Source organism: Delphinus delphis, chromosome X (genome assembly GCF_949987515.2).
Source record: "Delphinus delphis chromosome X, mDelDel1.2, whole genome shotgun sequence".
In the NCBI taxonomy this organism is placed as follows: Eukaryota; Metazoa; Chordata; class Mammalia; order Artiodactyla; family Delphinidae; genus Delphinus; species Delphinus delphis.
Window position 1 is genome coordinate 86,283,253 of NC_082704.1, and position 16,628 is coordinate 86,299,880.

General features: G+C 47.6%; 1 protein-coding gene across 6 annotated transcripts in view; it reads right to left on the reverse strand.

Moving 5' to 3' along the window:
- Positions 1 to 16,628, reverse strand: part of LOC132418443 (cyclin-dependent kinase 16) — a 30,221-nt gene that overhangs the window by 3,341 nt on the left and 10,252 nt on the right. For 3 of the 6 annotated variants that reach the window (XM_060002293.2, XM_060002292.2, XM_060002289.1), the window contains 13 exons: positions 12,106 to 12,289; positions 4,632 to 4,741; positions 4,328 to 4,458; positions 3,865 to 3,982; positions 3,581 to 3,768; positions 3,396 to 3,457; positions 3,172 to 3,271; positions 2,638 to 2,811; positions 2,397 to 2,555; positions 1,787 to 2,011; positions 1,562 to 1,645; positions 1,349 to 1,443; positions 406 to 612 (listed from right to left, as the gene is read on the reverse strand). In XM_060002293.2, the coding sequence (XP_059858276.1) occupies positions 406 to 612; positions 1,349 to 1,443; positions 1,562 to 1,645; positions 1,787 to 2,011; positions 2,397 to 2,555; positions 2,638 to 2,811; positions 3,172 to 3,271; positions 3,396 to 3,457; positions 3,581 to 3,768; positions 3,865 to 3,982; positions 4,328 to 4,458; positions 4,632 to 4,741; positions 12,106 to 12,289 (1,837 nt within the window). Of the gene's footprint in view, positions 1 to 405; positions 613 to 1,348; positions 1,444 to 1,561; positions 1,646 to 1,786; positions 2,012 to 2,396; positions 2,556 to 2,637; positions 2,812 to 3,171; positions 3,272 to 3,395; positions 3,458 to 3,580; positions 3,769 to 3,864; positions 3,983 to 4,327; positions 4,459 to 4,631; positions 4,742 to 12,105; positions 12,290 to 15,382; positions 16,583 to 16,628 lie in introns of those variants that run through there. The other 3 variants (XM_060002291.1, XM_060002290.1, XM_060002294.1) reach the window with 2 other exon arrangements.

Sequence of the window (16,628 nt, forward strand, 5' to 3'; positions counted from 1 at the left end):
CATCAGGGAAGGCCTCTGAGAAGCACTTGTAAGTGCAACATGAGAGAGAGGTGAAGCCAGATAACGCACTGTTGTTTGCCTTGGTAAGGACTCTGGATTTTAAGCACAATGAAAATCTATCAGTAAAAACACAAACAACCAAGCCTCTCCAAGGAAGAGACAATTAAGTACAAGATGAAGTCTGCATTTTGTCTGTCTTGTTCACCTCTGTGTATCCCCAGCACCTAGGAGAAGTGGTGCAAAGTCAGAAATTTAGAGAAAGAAAAAAGCCTACACGTTCCTCTCTGGCCATGTTAAGTTTGAGCTGTCTTCTGGATGCAGACGGGAAGTGGCAACTAAGCAGCTAGACGCCCGGATCTGAGTTCTGACCCCACCTCCCTGCCTGACCCCAAACAGCAGACTCACGAGAGGCGGTACAGCAGGATGTGATACAGGGCGTCCCAGGAGAGCCGGTCCCGGGGCACCGACACCAGGAGCGGGTGCCCAAAGAGCATCAGGCCATAGTAAGAATTGTTGTAGTCCCGGGCTGGGGTGCGCTCCCGCAGGTAGATAGGAAGCACAACGTCCTCTCTGGAGTTCTCGCCAATAGCAGCCCTGCCTGACACCTCGTATCTGTGGGGGATGGACATCAGGTCATGCCTGATCAGGACACCCAAGAGGGATTCGAGGATTCTACCCCAGTTGCTCCAGCCACTCACCACTCACAGCCTGAAAATATTTTTAAAAGGGTCCGAAGAGTTACCCAGGGTTCTGTATTTTACAAACTGTTGGATGATTTACACAGCCCTTTGTTTATGTGATGTTAGATAAAGTACTTTGGTGTTATCAGCGCACTGAGGGAGTTGACAAAAATTTTTTGTGACACAGGGATCTAAAACCATTTTCTTTTTGGAAAACTAAACTGCTTGGTTTACAAAAATTTTTCTACTCATAAAGCATCTTCTATTTTAGTTACCCAAAGATTTCAAACTTGCTCTGAATGTTCTTATGTTCAGAAAGCATCTTAGTGTTCCCCATTTCAAAAATCACTTGGTTTTTGAGGCATGCAATGTGAGTAAGGAGTGCAGATCAGCATCGGGTACATACAAGGTACTAGTTAAGTGCTGAATAAAATAAAGAAACAGGAGCCTCCCTCACATAACAAGGAGGAAAACACCCAAGGACGCCCTGTATAAGGATGTGTCGCCCCACTCACTGACAGCCCCTAGCCCCCTGCCCCACTAAGGCACATGGCCGAAGCCCCGAGCTGTGCAGGTGCCCTGTGAATCAGGCCGAGGAAGGGAGAGGGAAGGTGGTTAACGGAGGAGGTTCCTGAGAAGCCCTCATCTCCCCTCGTCCTCTCACTCACATGAAGATATCATCTCGGTCCAAGATGCTGCTCAGAGACTCCTCCAGCTGGTAGATCTTATAGAAGCGGTGACTGAAAACATCGGCCACCATCATCTGAGAATGGGATGCAGAGAGGGGACCGGTCATTCTGCCAGGTCTCCCCCAGGCCCTTCTGCCTCTTTCTGCCCCCCTGCCCCTGAATCCCACCCTCCTTCTATCTGCAGAGCCTCACCCTTTCTGGCGAGACACCAGTGTGTTTGGCCAGAGCCACACACAGATCCGAGATCTTGCCTTTCTTGGGGACCACGAGCCGGTGCTGAGGGAGGAACGGTATCCACAAAAGAGCAGAAGGATGTGTGGTGAGTTAGTGAAGGAAACCCTGAGGTACGACAGAGTAATCAAACGAACTCTGACTACATGTCCCTCATTACGTCCCCTGTCCCCATTCCCCCCGTACCTGCTCTGGCTTGCGGCGGGGGTCCATGGAGACAAAGAAGACCTCCATGACCCTCTTGTGGGTCATAGGCAATGGGACACTGAGGTAGCAGAAGGGGTCGAAGGTCACAGACACGTTGCCACAATCAGGGCACACCACCGTGGACTTGAAGAGGCCATGGAAAGTGTCCACAATCACAGAATCGTTCCGCCGTTTGTGGTTCTGCCAGGCCTCCTGAGCAACCTCCTGTTGAGTGCCATGGTGGGTGGTGAGGCTTGCCCGGGGCCGGGGAAAACCATGGTATGGGGTGGATGTGCATGGGATTAAAGTTAAGGTTACGGCCACCGGTAAAGTCCAGAGGCAGAGTTACAGTGAGGGCTATCTGGAGACTGCGTTCACTGTCGGGGCCGGGGATTATTTGGGGCAGGAGACCAGGTGGGGGTTAACTCTGGGTTGGGCGTGAGCGCAGATGTGGCGTTGGAGCCAAGGTTGGGACCGAGGTCAGGGAAGAGGAGCTTAATAGAAAATGGTGGTGTGCGGGATACTCCAGGGAGGCCAGAAAATTCCTGAGGCAGAGGCCCTAGTGGCTTTAATGAGGCTCTCAGGATGGGGGTCTTCCAGGAGCGCCCACCTGATCTGGCCTCCCAGCAGCATCGCACAGTTCCACATATTCCTTCTTCTTAACACGATTGAGGTCCTCGTGCAGCCCATCCAGGAGGAACGACAGCAGCTCCTGTGAGTCATGCTGCTGGTAGCCCAGAAACTGGGACGCAAAGTGGCCGACCTTGGTCTGAGAAGATGGGCAGGGCCGTCAGAGCGTGAGGGAGTTGGGGGGTGGGGGCACAGAGGAACCGGCCAGGGCTGAGCCACACCTTGAACACGTGGGGCACGATGGAGCGGTGGTGGCCGGACCACGCCTGCTTCACCAGGTCCGCATAGGCCTCTGCGATCTCCCCCTTCATGCCCAGTGGGTTGCAGAAGTTGAGCTCCTCCAGGTAGCGGTTTTTGAGGAAGTAGTTGGTGAGCTGTGGCACGTTGCTGAGGCACTGCAGAAGGCAGGGGCCAGGTGCATGAAGAGGCGAGAGAGGTAACCAAGGTGGGGGACAGAGGAAAGGGAGACAGGAGGAAGGGGAAAGAAAGAGAAGGGGCAGGGAAGTAGGGGAGAGAAGAATTTCAGGAGAAGGAAGAATGTGGTGACGAAGGAGAGAAGACAAGGGAAAGCAGGGAGCAAGTGGAAGGAAGAGGCATTAACGTTTCAGAAAGTAACGTGGGCATGTCGAGCCAGACTGTGGGGCCCCAGCTTCCAACTGACCCCTTGCCCTGCAATACCCCCCTAGCTCTGTCCCCAATCTCCAACGCTCAAATCCATCCCTGCGCAGTGCCAGACCTAGACCTAATGGCTCAACCTGCAGGGCCGAGTTCATGAAGCACGTGTTGCCCAGATTGGTGAGACCACAGATGCCCGGCTGGCCCTGGAAGTCCTCATCCTCCTCCGACGCGCTGCTCCTGGGACGGATGAGAAACTCTTATCAGCTGAGGACCTACTACTTGTGGGTGGAATGTGCTCTTGGGCTCAGTTGTTCTGCCTACTGTGGGATCCCACTCTGGACTGGAAACCCCAAGGGCTCACATGGCGGGCAGCTGTGCGCTGGGCCAAGTGCCATCCTTGTTTCGGGTCTCCATGATGACCACCTGGGTTGGAGGAAGAGGAGTAAAGATCAGGAAAGGCATTCATGGAGGGTCCACGGACACCTAGCCCTCACTTCCCCCAACCTGAGCACGGGTGGTGGGCCAAGAAGTCCTCCCCACCCTTACCTGCCCAGTCTTGAGAGCGGCGTCAAGCACTGTGACACGTGTGTTGCACAACCTCTCAAAAGAGCCCTCCGCGTTCTTGATCCACAGCCGTGTCTCTTCTTGGGGGCTCACCAGAAACTGCTCTTGAGCGGTGCGCAGAACTAGGTCTGTGGAGGGTGATGGAGCACATTCAAGGTCTTCCTGGGACCCTGGAGGATCCACCCATCTTGGCATCAGATTCCTTAGGTCACCGAGCTGTGACCGTGGCTGGGAATGCCAACTCATTCCGCGACCCTCAGACTCACCAACAGAATCTGTGCGGCTGAACTGAGCGGTGTGAGCTGTGTCCATATCACTGTGCTGGATGAGCAGCAGTTCTACTGGGTACACTTCAACCTTCTGGATGTTGGACAGCTCCACGACCTGGAAGGAGGGAAGGGTGCACACACAGGTGTACCCACCCAACACACACATGGACACAGGAACGACGACCTTTGAGATCAGAGGAACATCCACACAGACAAACACACATGGCATAGACACACGTACGAGGCTCTGTGAGGGGAGCACACACAGGCGAGCAAATGCAGGGGACACAGCAAGATACCATCTAATGACCTGGGAGAGGAGGAGAGGGCAGACCCAGGTGTATGGATACAGCATACGTGAACACACAGGTCTGGACCCATCCTGGGCCTATGGAGGCCTTCCTCCTACGCTCCCCACCCTATAAAAGCCACCCCCCAGCACCCTCCCCACCCACTATACCTTGCGTTCAATGGGAGGCTGGCCATGCTCTAGACCATACCAGTTGACCAGGTAATGCCAAGCAGCCGCTGGGAGCAGCACATAGTCCTCACCTTCCACCAGTCCCTTCTTGAGGCGCCAGTTTACCTGGTCTGCAGGAGGGCGGGGGGAGGTGGCAGAGGAACAATCAGGGAAGGAAAGTGATGAGTCACTCTGGCCATCTCACCAATGACCTAGCACAGAAAAGGGGCTCATGATCATTTGCGGGGACAAAGATGACAAGAAGTCCAGGCTTGGCTGATGTTGGGAGGCAGAAGCCTGGTACCTTCAAAGAGCTCAGCATTGTTGATGCAGCCAGGGAAGGTGCTGGGGTCCTGGTCTCCTCCCTGCACGTATACTTCCCACTGCTTGTACCAGTGCTGCTCCACGAGGAACCTGGACCAGACAGGTGACAGGGGTGTCACACGGCTATCTGGGGGTTAGTGGTACCACTTCACACGGTTATTAGACTAAAAGTATCAACATGTTACAAGTCAAGATGACAAGTTTCATGAACACCTGAAACTAATACAGCGCTATACGCCAACTATATTTCCGATTAAAAAAAGAAATTCTTCCCAGAATTCAACATTTAAAAAAATTTTCAGCATCATATAAAAATAAATTAGAAGCAAAATGTATTCAGTGAAATCCAGATTTGGATAGAATGCTTAACTTCTTAGGATACTAAAAGAGATTTGATGATTAAAAACAGAAAGTGTGCTCAATAACGGCAAAAAAAAAAACCAAAACCCATACCCATACCCATGGGGCCAGAAAACAGGAGATTTTATTATGGAATAAACAATAATTCACTTGTATTAGTCTGTGGGGTAACACAGTCAAATTAGGTTCAAAATAACTTACTTGCAGCTAATGTTGTAAGACTTAGCCATTTGTTAAATGTGCAGTGTTTGTAAAGGATACAAAAATCTTCGGCTAAGAAATGGATTGTTAAATTCTGAAAACCTGCTCAGAAATCAAAAAGAATTTCAACTGCTAAAGGAATCATAAAGTTTTCCTTCAAAAACTGTATACTGCCATCTTAAAAATAATTTCTTATTTAGGATTTATTTTGGCTTTAGAGTAAATTTCTAAGTGTATGGTGACTAGCTCACTCTTTATGTAAAACTGTGGTTAAAACATAAAATTTACCACCTGAACCACCTTTAAGTGCAGTTTGACCTATTCTCTTTTAAAGGAGACTTTTATATGCACTACTAGGATAAACATTTAGGACTGTTGAAATCTGCCTTTGTAAAATGTCATGAGAAATTCTGAAGTCTGCAAAATACTTGACATATAATAAGTGCTAAATGAACATTAGCTGTTACTGTTCTGATCCCAGGGCTTAGACAAAAAAGTTCATGTACACGTAATCCTCCTTCCCCCCTCCAACTCCAACACAAACCTGCTCTGCTATGGAATTTTTTTTTTTCTTTTTTTTTTGGCTGCGCCCACCCGTGGCATGCAAGATCTTAGTTCCCAGACCAGGGATCGAACCTTGCCCGCTGCAGTGGAAGTGCGGAATCTTAATCACTGGACCACCAGGGAAGTCCCTGCTATGGAATTGTTGACACATAAAAGGCTGTCCCAAGTATTTAACAGCCTCAAATAAACACTTTTTAAAAAAATTACAAAACTGATAAAAAATACGTAACAGTTTTCCAGCGATTTAACTCTATAAATTGGATTCCTTAAAATGGCAACTTTTCTTTGTTTAAAAAAGGATCAGAAAGGTAGGGGGATGGGGAGATAGAAAAACCCTGGAATAGTCACATGTTGCCCAAATAGGCAAACTTTTCTGTGGGTTGTTTTTTATTCAGTTATTTATTTTGGGGGTTGCAGTGACCCCCACAGACCCCGTACTTCATTCATGCCAGAAACACACACCCTCCGCACTCCAGTGGCTCAAGCCACAGACACTTCCCATCACTCATCTAGAAAACCCCATTGCGGACCTTACCCTCTGCCACTGTACCTTCACCTCCCCTTCAAGGTTTTAATTGCCTCCATTGATGGTCTATGAGGTTACTCAGTAAAGCTAATTTATTGTTAATGGGACCTTCGAAGCAAAAGGAGCCACAGCTCAGTGGGTTTTTTTAAAAGCAGATTTTTAAGGAAGATTAACATTAAAATCACTTTTTAGAGTGGTAAGCAAAACCTCCAGACCTGGCTACAACCTGGATTTCTAAAGCCATCATAGAAGACTGAAGTTTTACATAAATTTTCACAAAGTATCACTAGCATGTTTTTTCAATTCAAAGACACAAAAACTTTTTTAACATCTCTGAATTGGGATGGCTCATAATCTGTCAGCTCAGGTGGCAGTCATGACAGAGTTGTCATTGTCTAATGAAAAAGCACCACATTGTTATTTACTCCTACACTTCAATTTTTTTTGGTTGCTACTGTAAATGGTATCTTTCAAACTTTAACTTTCTAATGTCTTGTTGCTAGTATACAGAAATAAAATGGATCTTCCTAAAGTCACTTATGTTTGTGTTTCCTCAAATTTGTTAAAATGATATGAAATATGTGCTTATGGAAAGAAATTACTAAAAATATTGTCTGTCCTCTAGATTTCTCTTGTGTCTGGAGAAAATATTGGTTATTCTGGTTAATCATTACACTAGGTATAATAATTACAGAGAAATAGAAATATGGATGTAAACTAAGAGATGGTTTCCTACTTGTTTTATTAAAAGGTTGTTAGCTTATTCAGATGGTAAATGTGCTATTACATTGTTCTAAATTTATTATTTATATATCTGTATAAGCCTACATACACAAATAAGAAGGCAGGCATATAAATAAATCCTTTCTATAAATTGTTACATGAATAATGTACCAAAGGAGAAAAATTAGAATTTGGGCCTTTTTCTGTAAAATGACTACATTAATTTATGCCCAGACTGGAAGTTCCTTTTTCTGTCACCAAATTACTGTTAACTCTTGGTACCTTCTGACATCTCCTTAGCTCATTTTTAAAAAAGAATTCTTGCTTTAAAAAAAAGTTAAGCTCCTAATAATCTTTGTTATTTATCACTGTGTTTTACGAGGTTGACTATAAATATTTCTTGTCTTTACTTCAATTTATATCTTGTTAAAAAACAACTATTCTTCCTTTGTCTTTCACAAATTCAGGCCAAAGTCAGAATAATAACACTGTTAAGATGTTCTTTTCTGTCTAAACTATCTCTGGGAGATACCACAAAGATCTGCTCCTTTGCCCTATAAAAGGAATGATAATAGCATCATTAGGTTTATCCAAAATTCCCCCAATTTTAATTAACTTGAAAATTTCAGAAAAGCTTTCATTTTTCAAACTTGATATTTTTAAAAATGACAAACCAAAAAGAAAGTTTATCTTCCTAGATTAGTTATTAATTATATATAATTAGATATACTAATATAAATATCTTTCAATAACTGCATAGTTTTCAAGCTAAAAAGCATAATGTTCAAGCAACAAAGACTAGTACAGTAACTGTCTACCAAAAGCTCCCCCCTCCAGGACGCTAGACTCACAAACTCCTTTCCCTTTTTGGTTCACAAAAAGTCTGAACAGGTACTAAGGGTGCCGACTCAATTAGAGGGGAATTGTCAGAGGCCTGTTGTTTTTTTCAGTCTTTCATTAGATCCAGTGGCCAAAGCATATTTACCTTGTGTAAGAGCTATAGCAGCAATCGCCAACCAAACGTGTGAAAATTTCAGTCGGTTTAGTTCTAGGGTCTTCATTAAAGGTAACGGTTCCCCGTGCTGTGCAGACTTCTCCATTGACAGAAAACCCTCAACATTTCTAGGCTAGTCTCTTAAGCTCCAGTGAGACGTTGCTTCCCCTTCACACATCACAGTCGATTCTGCAATACTGAACCCAGCCACCCACCTTCCTTAACCTGAGCAAAGAGAACCTCATGCTTGCTTACCTCTGTTAGGAAACTATCCCCACCCTGCACAGACCTAGAGACTCCAGCTATCCCAGATTTGTTTTAGATGGTTCATCCTCGAAAATTTGCCAAGGAAGCTAAACTATCACAGATTTGAATTTTCTCTTAAAATTTAAGCTTCTCCTAGAAATTAAATCAATTTAGATGGCCAAATTAATTAAATGCCCCCACCCAAATCTGCCAGCTGACAAAAGATAGAAGGTGCAAATATTAATATGGATATTAGGTATATGATTTGGGGTTAGTCCATGACTTTGAAATGCTTTATAAGCACAAATTTCCTGACCACTGCAGCAAACCCCTATAAAATAGACAGCAAATTAAAGAATCTTGAGGTGCTCTGCTCTAGATAAGCATTAAAAAATGGAGCTAAGGAAAAATGCTGCATATTATCCACAAAAGCAGAGATAAACTGGCTTCACTGAACCAACATCGATGGGATAAATTTTTTTTATTGACAGAGCATAATTTTTTATTCACATGACATAAAATTAACCATTTAAAAAGTGAACAATTCAATGGCATTTAGTACATTCAGCATTGTGCAACCACAACCTCTATCTACTTCCAAAACATTTTCAGCACCCCAAGAGGAAAGCTGGTACTGGTGGGATAATTTTAAAGGGTATTGTCACAAGGCTGTAAAGGTAGGATGGGGCAGAAACCAAAGGCCCCCCCCGCCCTTCTGAACACCTCCAAGTGGGCTATAAAAACGTTCCTGTTATTGTTTATTCTCAGGATGGATTGAGGTTTTGCCTTGCTGGAGAGCTATAGTGTAATGGTAAAACAAACTGCTCAGTTCCATATTTCCGATTTGGGGAATCTCAACTTGTCTCTCCAGTAACAGGAATATGTATTTCGCTAGTACTGTGATTAAATAACTCTGTAAAATGAGCAAACCTCACTCCTAAAGGCTCTCAGGTGAGAGCATGCTTGAGGCGTTCGAGGAACAGCAAGAGTCCAACATGGCCGGATGGGGAAAGTGAGGGGGAGGGAAATCAGAAGAGCATGGGAGAAGATCAGAGCCAGGGACCAGCCTCGCAATCCTAAAGCCTTGCAAGTCATTGTAAGAATTTTAGCAGTTACATTGAATAAAATAGGAAGACTGTTAAAACATTTTGAGGAAAGGATGGACATAAATTATTTTTAAAAAGAATTACTGTGTACGGAAAGAGGAAAATAGTACCTGCACAGTGGAGAAACCCAGCAGATACCTTCACCAAGTGATCAAGGCTAACATCACCAATGACGTCATGTGAATACAGAGTACCCACCTGACATGATGCAAAGGGCACACCATGTGCATCCAGTCTGATTTCATATATATCCTCAATAAAATGAAAGCTTAGACCACAAATACTATTTAGGGATGCATACAATGGTGGGGAAACGTTAACGAAATTAAAAATTCAGGGTAATAACTTCCCCTGGCAGGGAGAGGGATGATCTTCATCTGGGAGGGGCACAGAAGGATTTCTTAAGGTAACGGTCTGAATCTTAACCTAGGTGATTAATTCACAAATTTTTTTATTATTCTTTAAATTTTTAACTTTGAAATAGACTCAGAAAAATAGCAAAAATAATACAAAGAATTCCCGCGTGCCCTTCATCCAGATTCTCCAAATTTAAAATTTTACCCATTTGCTCGATTATTTCTTTAAATACGTTTTTATATATGCCATTCTTTCAACGATTTCAGAGTAAGCTTGCTTACACGATGGTTCTTTACCCCTAAATATTTCGACATGTATTTCCTAAAAACAAAGATATTCCCTTTCATACTCAAAATACAATTATCAAAAGCAAGGAATTAGCAGTACTAATAGCTAATCTTCAGACCTTAGTAAAATTTTACCAATTTCCCCATTCATATCTTTTACAGTAAAAGAGAGAAAATTCATTTTATGAGAAAAAACTTATTTTTAAATAATTTATTTTTTCTGCTCCGGGATCCAACCCAGGATCACACTTTGCATTTAGTTATCATGACTCGTTAAATCCCGTTAATTTCTTCAGTCTGGAACAGTTCTTCATCCTTTGTCTCTCACGACCTTGAAATTTTTGAAGAGCACAGGCCGTTTATTTTTATAGAATGTCCATCAACCTGGGCTACGTAAACGTTTCATATAATCTTTACAGGTCTTACGTATTTCACAACTTAAAAAACGAGATACAACTCGGCGAGAAATAAAATGAACCCAGGAACAGTACATTTCAAGCACTGGTTAGCAAAGAAATCAATTAAACAAGCCGATTTATCAAGATACGCGTTGACATTTTAAAAAGCTATTTGTTCCTGATTACAAAAACAAAGCATTACAAAACAAAACAAATGTAACATCGAAGGCCCCTCCCGTGCCAATCACCTGCACTTTCTCCCGTCCTGGGAAGAAGGGCTCGGCCAGAGGCAAAAACCTCGCCGCGTCACAAACTTTGCTCATTCGCAGGCGCCATTTTCTGCTTCACAAGGTACCACCTCCCCTCTGCAGTCTTTCCTCTGCCCCAGGACACGCCCCTCGGCCTACGTCACAAGCCTCGTTCCCAGGCTCCAGCTCCCTCCGTCACGGAGGCTCCGACTCCCCTCCCCCCTCAGCCTTTCGGCTCCGATTTCGCTCTTCCGCCTGACATCACCCGCCTCGCCTCCGTTGTCAGGCGCGGCGGAGCACCGCGGGCCGCCCCCAAATGCTACGTTACGTCGCGCAGACCACGCTGCCCCGCTCTGTTGCTGAGAAAACCTCCTTCCCAGGTTCTCAGTTCCACCACGCGACCCTGACCCCGCCGCCGTGGCCCTTTCTTCTCAAGATCCGCCCCCCTGAATGTAAATTGATACAGCCACTATGGAGAACAGTATGGAGGTTCCTTAAAAAACTAAAAATAGAACTACCATACAACCCAGCAATCCCACTACTGGGCATATACCCAGAGAAAGCCATAATTCAAAAAAGCACATGCGCCCCAATGTTCACTGCAGCTCTACTTACAATAGCCAGGACATGGAAGCAACCTAAGTGTCCATCGACAGATGAATGGATAAAGAAGATGTGGCACATATATACAATGGAATATTACTCAGCCATAAAAAGAAATGAAACTGAGTTATCTGTAGTGAGGTGGATGGACCTAGAGTCTGTCATACACAATGAAGCCAGAAAGAGAAAAACAAATACCGTATGCTAACACATATATATGGAATCCAAAAAATAAACAAACAAAAAGTGGTCATGAAGAACCTAGGGGCAGGACAGAAATAAAGACGCAGACATAGAGAATGGACTTGAGGACACGGGGAGGGAGAAGGGTAAGCTGGGACGAAGTGGGAGAGTGGCATGGACATATATACACTACCAAACGTAAAATAGATAGCTAGTGGGAAGCAGCCGCATGGCACAGGGAGATCAGCTCGGTGCTTTGTGTCCACCTAGAGTGGTGGGATAGGGAGCGTGGGAGGGTGACGCAAGAGGGAAGAGATATGGGGATATATATATACGTATAGGTGATGCACTTTGTAATACAGCAGAAACTAACACACCATTGTAAAGCAATTTTAATCCAATAAAGATGTTTAAAAAATATATATCCGACCCCCTGCCTCTCCACAACAATCCGGTTCTCAGGCCGCAGGCTCCACCACACAGGCCCGGCCCCGCCTCTTTCACAGACAAGGCACTTCCCCGCGTCTCTTGTCCTCAGTCTCACAGGCCACTCCGCCCCACGGCACCTCTCCTGCGGACCTTCGCCGCCCCGTCCCCCACCTTCCCCAACGCCTCCATCGTCCCCCTAGCCGAGGCTCCATTCGCAGCTCCGCCTCACCAGCTTTCGCCCGCCCGCAGCGGATGCCCTCGCCCATTCTCGCCGTTCTCGATCTGGCGCCGCTGGCTCTCCAGGCCCGGCACCGCTTTACGCTGTGGCTCTCGGTCCTCGGCCGCAGCCGCAGCCGCCGGACTCTCTGCCACCGCCGCCATGGCCGTTCGCCCTCCTCTCACAGTCATCGCAGCTGGGGATAGGAAAAGTCCCCATAAATGCTACTTCCGGCTTCTGTCCCCGGAAACGGAAACAGAGCCCCCCAAACAGCCGGGGGGCTACTGCCATTTTGAAAAGGGAGCCCCGCTCGGACGCGTCGAGGGGCTAGGCGGGCATCGGACCTTGGGCGGTGATCTCTGCGACGAATAGGCGGGGTAAAGCCTCCAGTTGGGACCTAAAGACAAAGGTGTCTTGTGGGATTCTAACGCCATGTTGAGTCGGGGCAAACGGTTCTGTGGAAGGTGCAGGTAGAGGTCCCCGGGGTGGACGAGGACATGTATTGGGGAGCGCTCAGAGGAACACAAAGGTTCCAGGTCTTCTCGGTCCCATGCTCTGCTGGGGACCGCGGGCCCCTATCCTGGGAGCGGCGTTTTTGCTAGCCTGACCAGAATACCCTTATTTCATTGCACTACCCTTCCCTTCCATCAAAACCTAATGCAAAAGAGGTCACCACTTCCAGGGCGCCGCCCAGCCCTTCGGGCCTCTTCCCTGGGTGAACTAGATTCATTCTCTTGATAAACGTGTTGAAGGCAAGTCAGCCCCAGGCCAGGTATATTTGTTGGAGTTGCAGTACTAATAATAGTTGACCCTGTTTAGGTGTTTTATTGCACGTAAATAGTAGTCTTAGGCAGCAGGTTGCCTATGGGCAACAATGGGGATGCTGAGCACCAGAAACGTTAATTCACTTTGCCCCACCTAGTAAGTAGTGGAGCTGTGGTTCGAACTCAGGAATTCCAGTTCCAGAGTTGGCACCTTAAAACACCAGGCCAGAGATCCTCAAACTGTGGTCCTAGGCTTTCTACCGGTTCAGGAAACCCTTTCAGGGGGTTCACAAAGTCAAAACTATTCACAACAATACTTTTTCATGGTCATTCTCTCTTGCACATGCGGTGGAATTTTCCAGAGGCTGCATGACATAAGCAAAAGCTCTTTGGATGTCCTCAATTCTTAAGAATATAAAGGGATCCTGAGACCAGAAGTTTGAGAACCAGTCCACCATGCCAGGGTTTTTTCAGCTTAGGCACTGTTGACATTTCTCTGTTGTAGGAAGCATTGTAGGATGTTTAGCTGCATCCCTGGCCTCTGCCCGCTAGCATCCACCAGTTGGCACAACCAAAAGTGTCTCCAGACGCTGCCAGATGTCCTCTGGGGGTGGGGGAGATTATCTCCTGCTGAGAACCAGTGCACTAGACTATGCCAGCCTTTTCTCTGCTAGAACTCCCAGCCCTACATGTTGGTGATAACTAAAATTTCCCTCTTTGGCTCTCTACATCTACCTGCCTATTGGCTGTCCCCACTTGACCATATCACAAACTCCCCAAGACAGGCTCATGACTCTGGGTCTGTTTCAGTGATTTCCTTCACTATCACCACCCATACCCACAGGCAAAAACACACCTTGCCTTTCCACACCTAGGCCCAGGCACACACAGGTCCAGAATACCCTTTCCCTGCACAATTTCAAATCCCACTACCACCCATACACATGATCTTATGATTTACCTGTTTTCGGTTAACTTCTGCAGGGCAGGGATTGTATATTACTGTGATTCCAGCCTCCAGCTCAGACCTGGCACAGGTGAGGGGGTCACAACTCAGTTGTGCAAACTTTGAGGGAGGAAAGGGAGCAGCCCTTTCACCTGGGGATCCCCGAAGTGGCATTCGAGTTCCGTCTGGCACATGGCAGATAGCTGCTCTTCAGGCCCAGCTGAAGCTTGTCAGATTCTCTGAATTGACTCTTATTGCCCCTCTGCAAACTCCCCCTCCGCATTTAATTGATAGCCCATCCTTCCTACAATCCAACAAGAGGCCTCCCTCCCTAGGCCTAAACTTGATTTCTCCGTTTTCCAGAAACCAACATCTGCCCACACCAGGTACCCTACCACTTCCCAGAGCAGTTGGATGAATTCTAGTCCGGCCTGGCAATCTTGTCCCCTTTTGCAAGGTCTTCGTTTTCCCCACCTCCCTTGCTGCCAGAGGTGGCCATGTCAACTGATTCTAGCCAAATGATGGCATAAGTCCGCTGACGAGCTTGTGGAAGTTTCAGCCCTGTTACAAGGATGCGGTCAGGTAGGGAGGGTGATGTTTTCCCTGCTTGCTTTCCCATCTTTGGGGACATGGCAGCCATCATGGAACTATAAGGCTGCAAGCTATCACCAAAGTGCTTACAGGGACACAGTAGAGGTCCGTCGGCCACTGCCACCGCTAGACTTCAGTAACCAGTCACTTAAGCTTGCATCTCCTGTAGCATTTGCCTGCCCACCCTACCTCTTCTGCCTGGAAGTCTATCCTAGGCTTTGCCCAAGATGGTGGACAGGGGCTAGAACTCCCAGGACAGAGGAAATCAAAGCCTAGACTTGAGACCAAGTCCCAGGCTGTCTCTTGACCTCTAGCCTCTCACAAACCACTGCATCCTCCCCAGGGTCATCTCATACATGTCCATGGTTTCCATTACTTCCTAGACACCAGTAATCTAAACATGCAATTCCATCAATGGCCCTACTCCTGAATTTGATCCATGTATTAAAAGCATTCCCCTATCTACTCAGTGGTTCAAAATCTACCCTCCTCTCATATTCCCTCTCCAACTGGCCTTTCTCATGCTCCCAGCCAGACATGTCTTGGTCATACTGGGCCTCTCTGCCTCATCTCCCCAACTCATTTTATTGGGCCTTCCAAGTGTCTTTCAAACAGCCTCTCTACACCCACCAGTCTACCCTCTATCTGGCTCCCGCATATTCTCAGGTAAATCTGATTCCTCTCTCCTTAGCCTATGCTCTTATACAGCCTGCCCTGCCTGCTTCAACTCGATGTTCCACCGTTGTGTGCAACCCCTCAGATGCCTTTTTCATAGTCCTGACGTGTCCCTGGCCCACTCCCAGTGCTCTTCTAGACGATGGGGACCAGGTATGAATTCTCCAAGGTCCCAGTACTCACCCTGGGTTGAGCCCACCCCCACAGGGATTTGCAATCAGGTTTTTCACTTTAGACTTTTTAATATTTCATACAGCGATTATGGTGCATTCAGGAACCCACCCCTCCCAAACCGCCCTAGGAAGGCCCCTGCCCTCCCACCCCATTTGAGGGCCCCAGGGTTTAGAGTGAAGGGGAGGTAACCACCCATCTGGAGACTGACCCCAGAGACTGTCCCTGCCCTGCCTCATCTTCCCCAGGGGTTAGGGGGTAACGCCTGGGCACACCCCCCCCCCCACCATGTGCCCCTCTGTCCCTGCCTGTGTACATATACACACTATGGCTCCTCGCTGAGTTGGTCAGTTCCTGGCAGGGGCCCTACTCAACAGCACCGAGTGGGATGGCGGCAGGAGGGCTGGGCTAGGGAGACCCTGAGAAGGAGGCCCCTGCTATGGGACTGCAGGAGGGAAAGAGTGGGGGCCCCCCACCTCATCCATCTCCCAGAGAATCTCCAGTAGTCCCCAAGTCCCCCTGCAGCTGGGGATGGCAGGTGGGGGTCGGAAGGCGAGTGGTCGAGGCATGCTTTCCCTTAGCTGACCCCAGGGTCTGGTGATGGTCAGGGTTTTGAATAGGGGTTGTGTCCCTGCCATGGAAAGGCTGGGAGCGGGGCTTCATTGCACAAAATACTGTGGGAGGGCCACACAGTGGGTGGGGCCCAGCCAGCCTGTATACAGAGATATTGCATTTAAAAAATGAAAACCTCATTTAAAATAATTAAAAAACAACAATGAATGAAACAAACAAAAAGAAAAAGGCCCACACAACATGAGGCAGGTGGGGCAGGCAGGAAAGCAGACAGGGGAGCCTCAGACCCAAGGCATCACCGTGTCTTGTCTGAGTCGAGATCCCCAGCCTGGGCTAGCTCCAGACCCCTGGCTTGCCGTGGGGTAGTGGTCCTGCGGGGGGTGGGGCATGATGGGGAGGGGTATAGGCCTGGCCTCAGTGTGGGAGGCTGGCACGGCCATGCTGTCCGCCGGCAACTACCGAGACAGAAAGAGAGAGAGACACACAGACAGACAGACAGATCAGGCGAAGGAACGATGAGAACTTTGTTAGCACCCAGCAGACAGGCCAATGGGTGGGCCAACAGGCCAATGGTCGGGTGTTCAGACAGGCAGCAGGGGACATGTGGGCAGGCGAGCATGAGTCAGGCAGGTAGGCAGGCAGCAAGCAGGGAGGATGATGCAGTTGGGGGCTGCCCTGTGAGGGGTATGGCATCCCTCCAGCTGCTGCCTGCTGGGGCCTCGGTCTGTGGCTTAGAACTCGGTGTCCACCACTCGGAAAGCTGGCCTGCCTGCAGGGGAAAGCAGAGCAGATGGCTGTTGGTGAGCAAGCAGGTA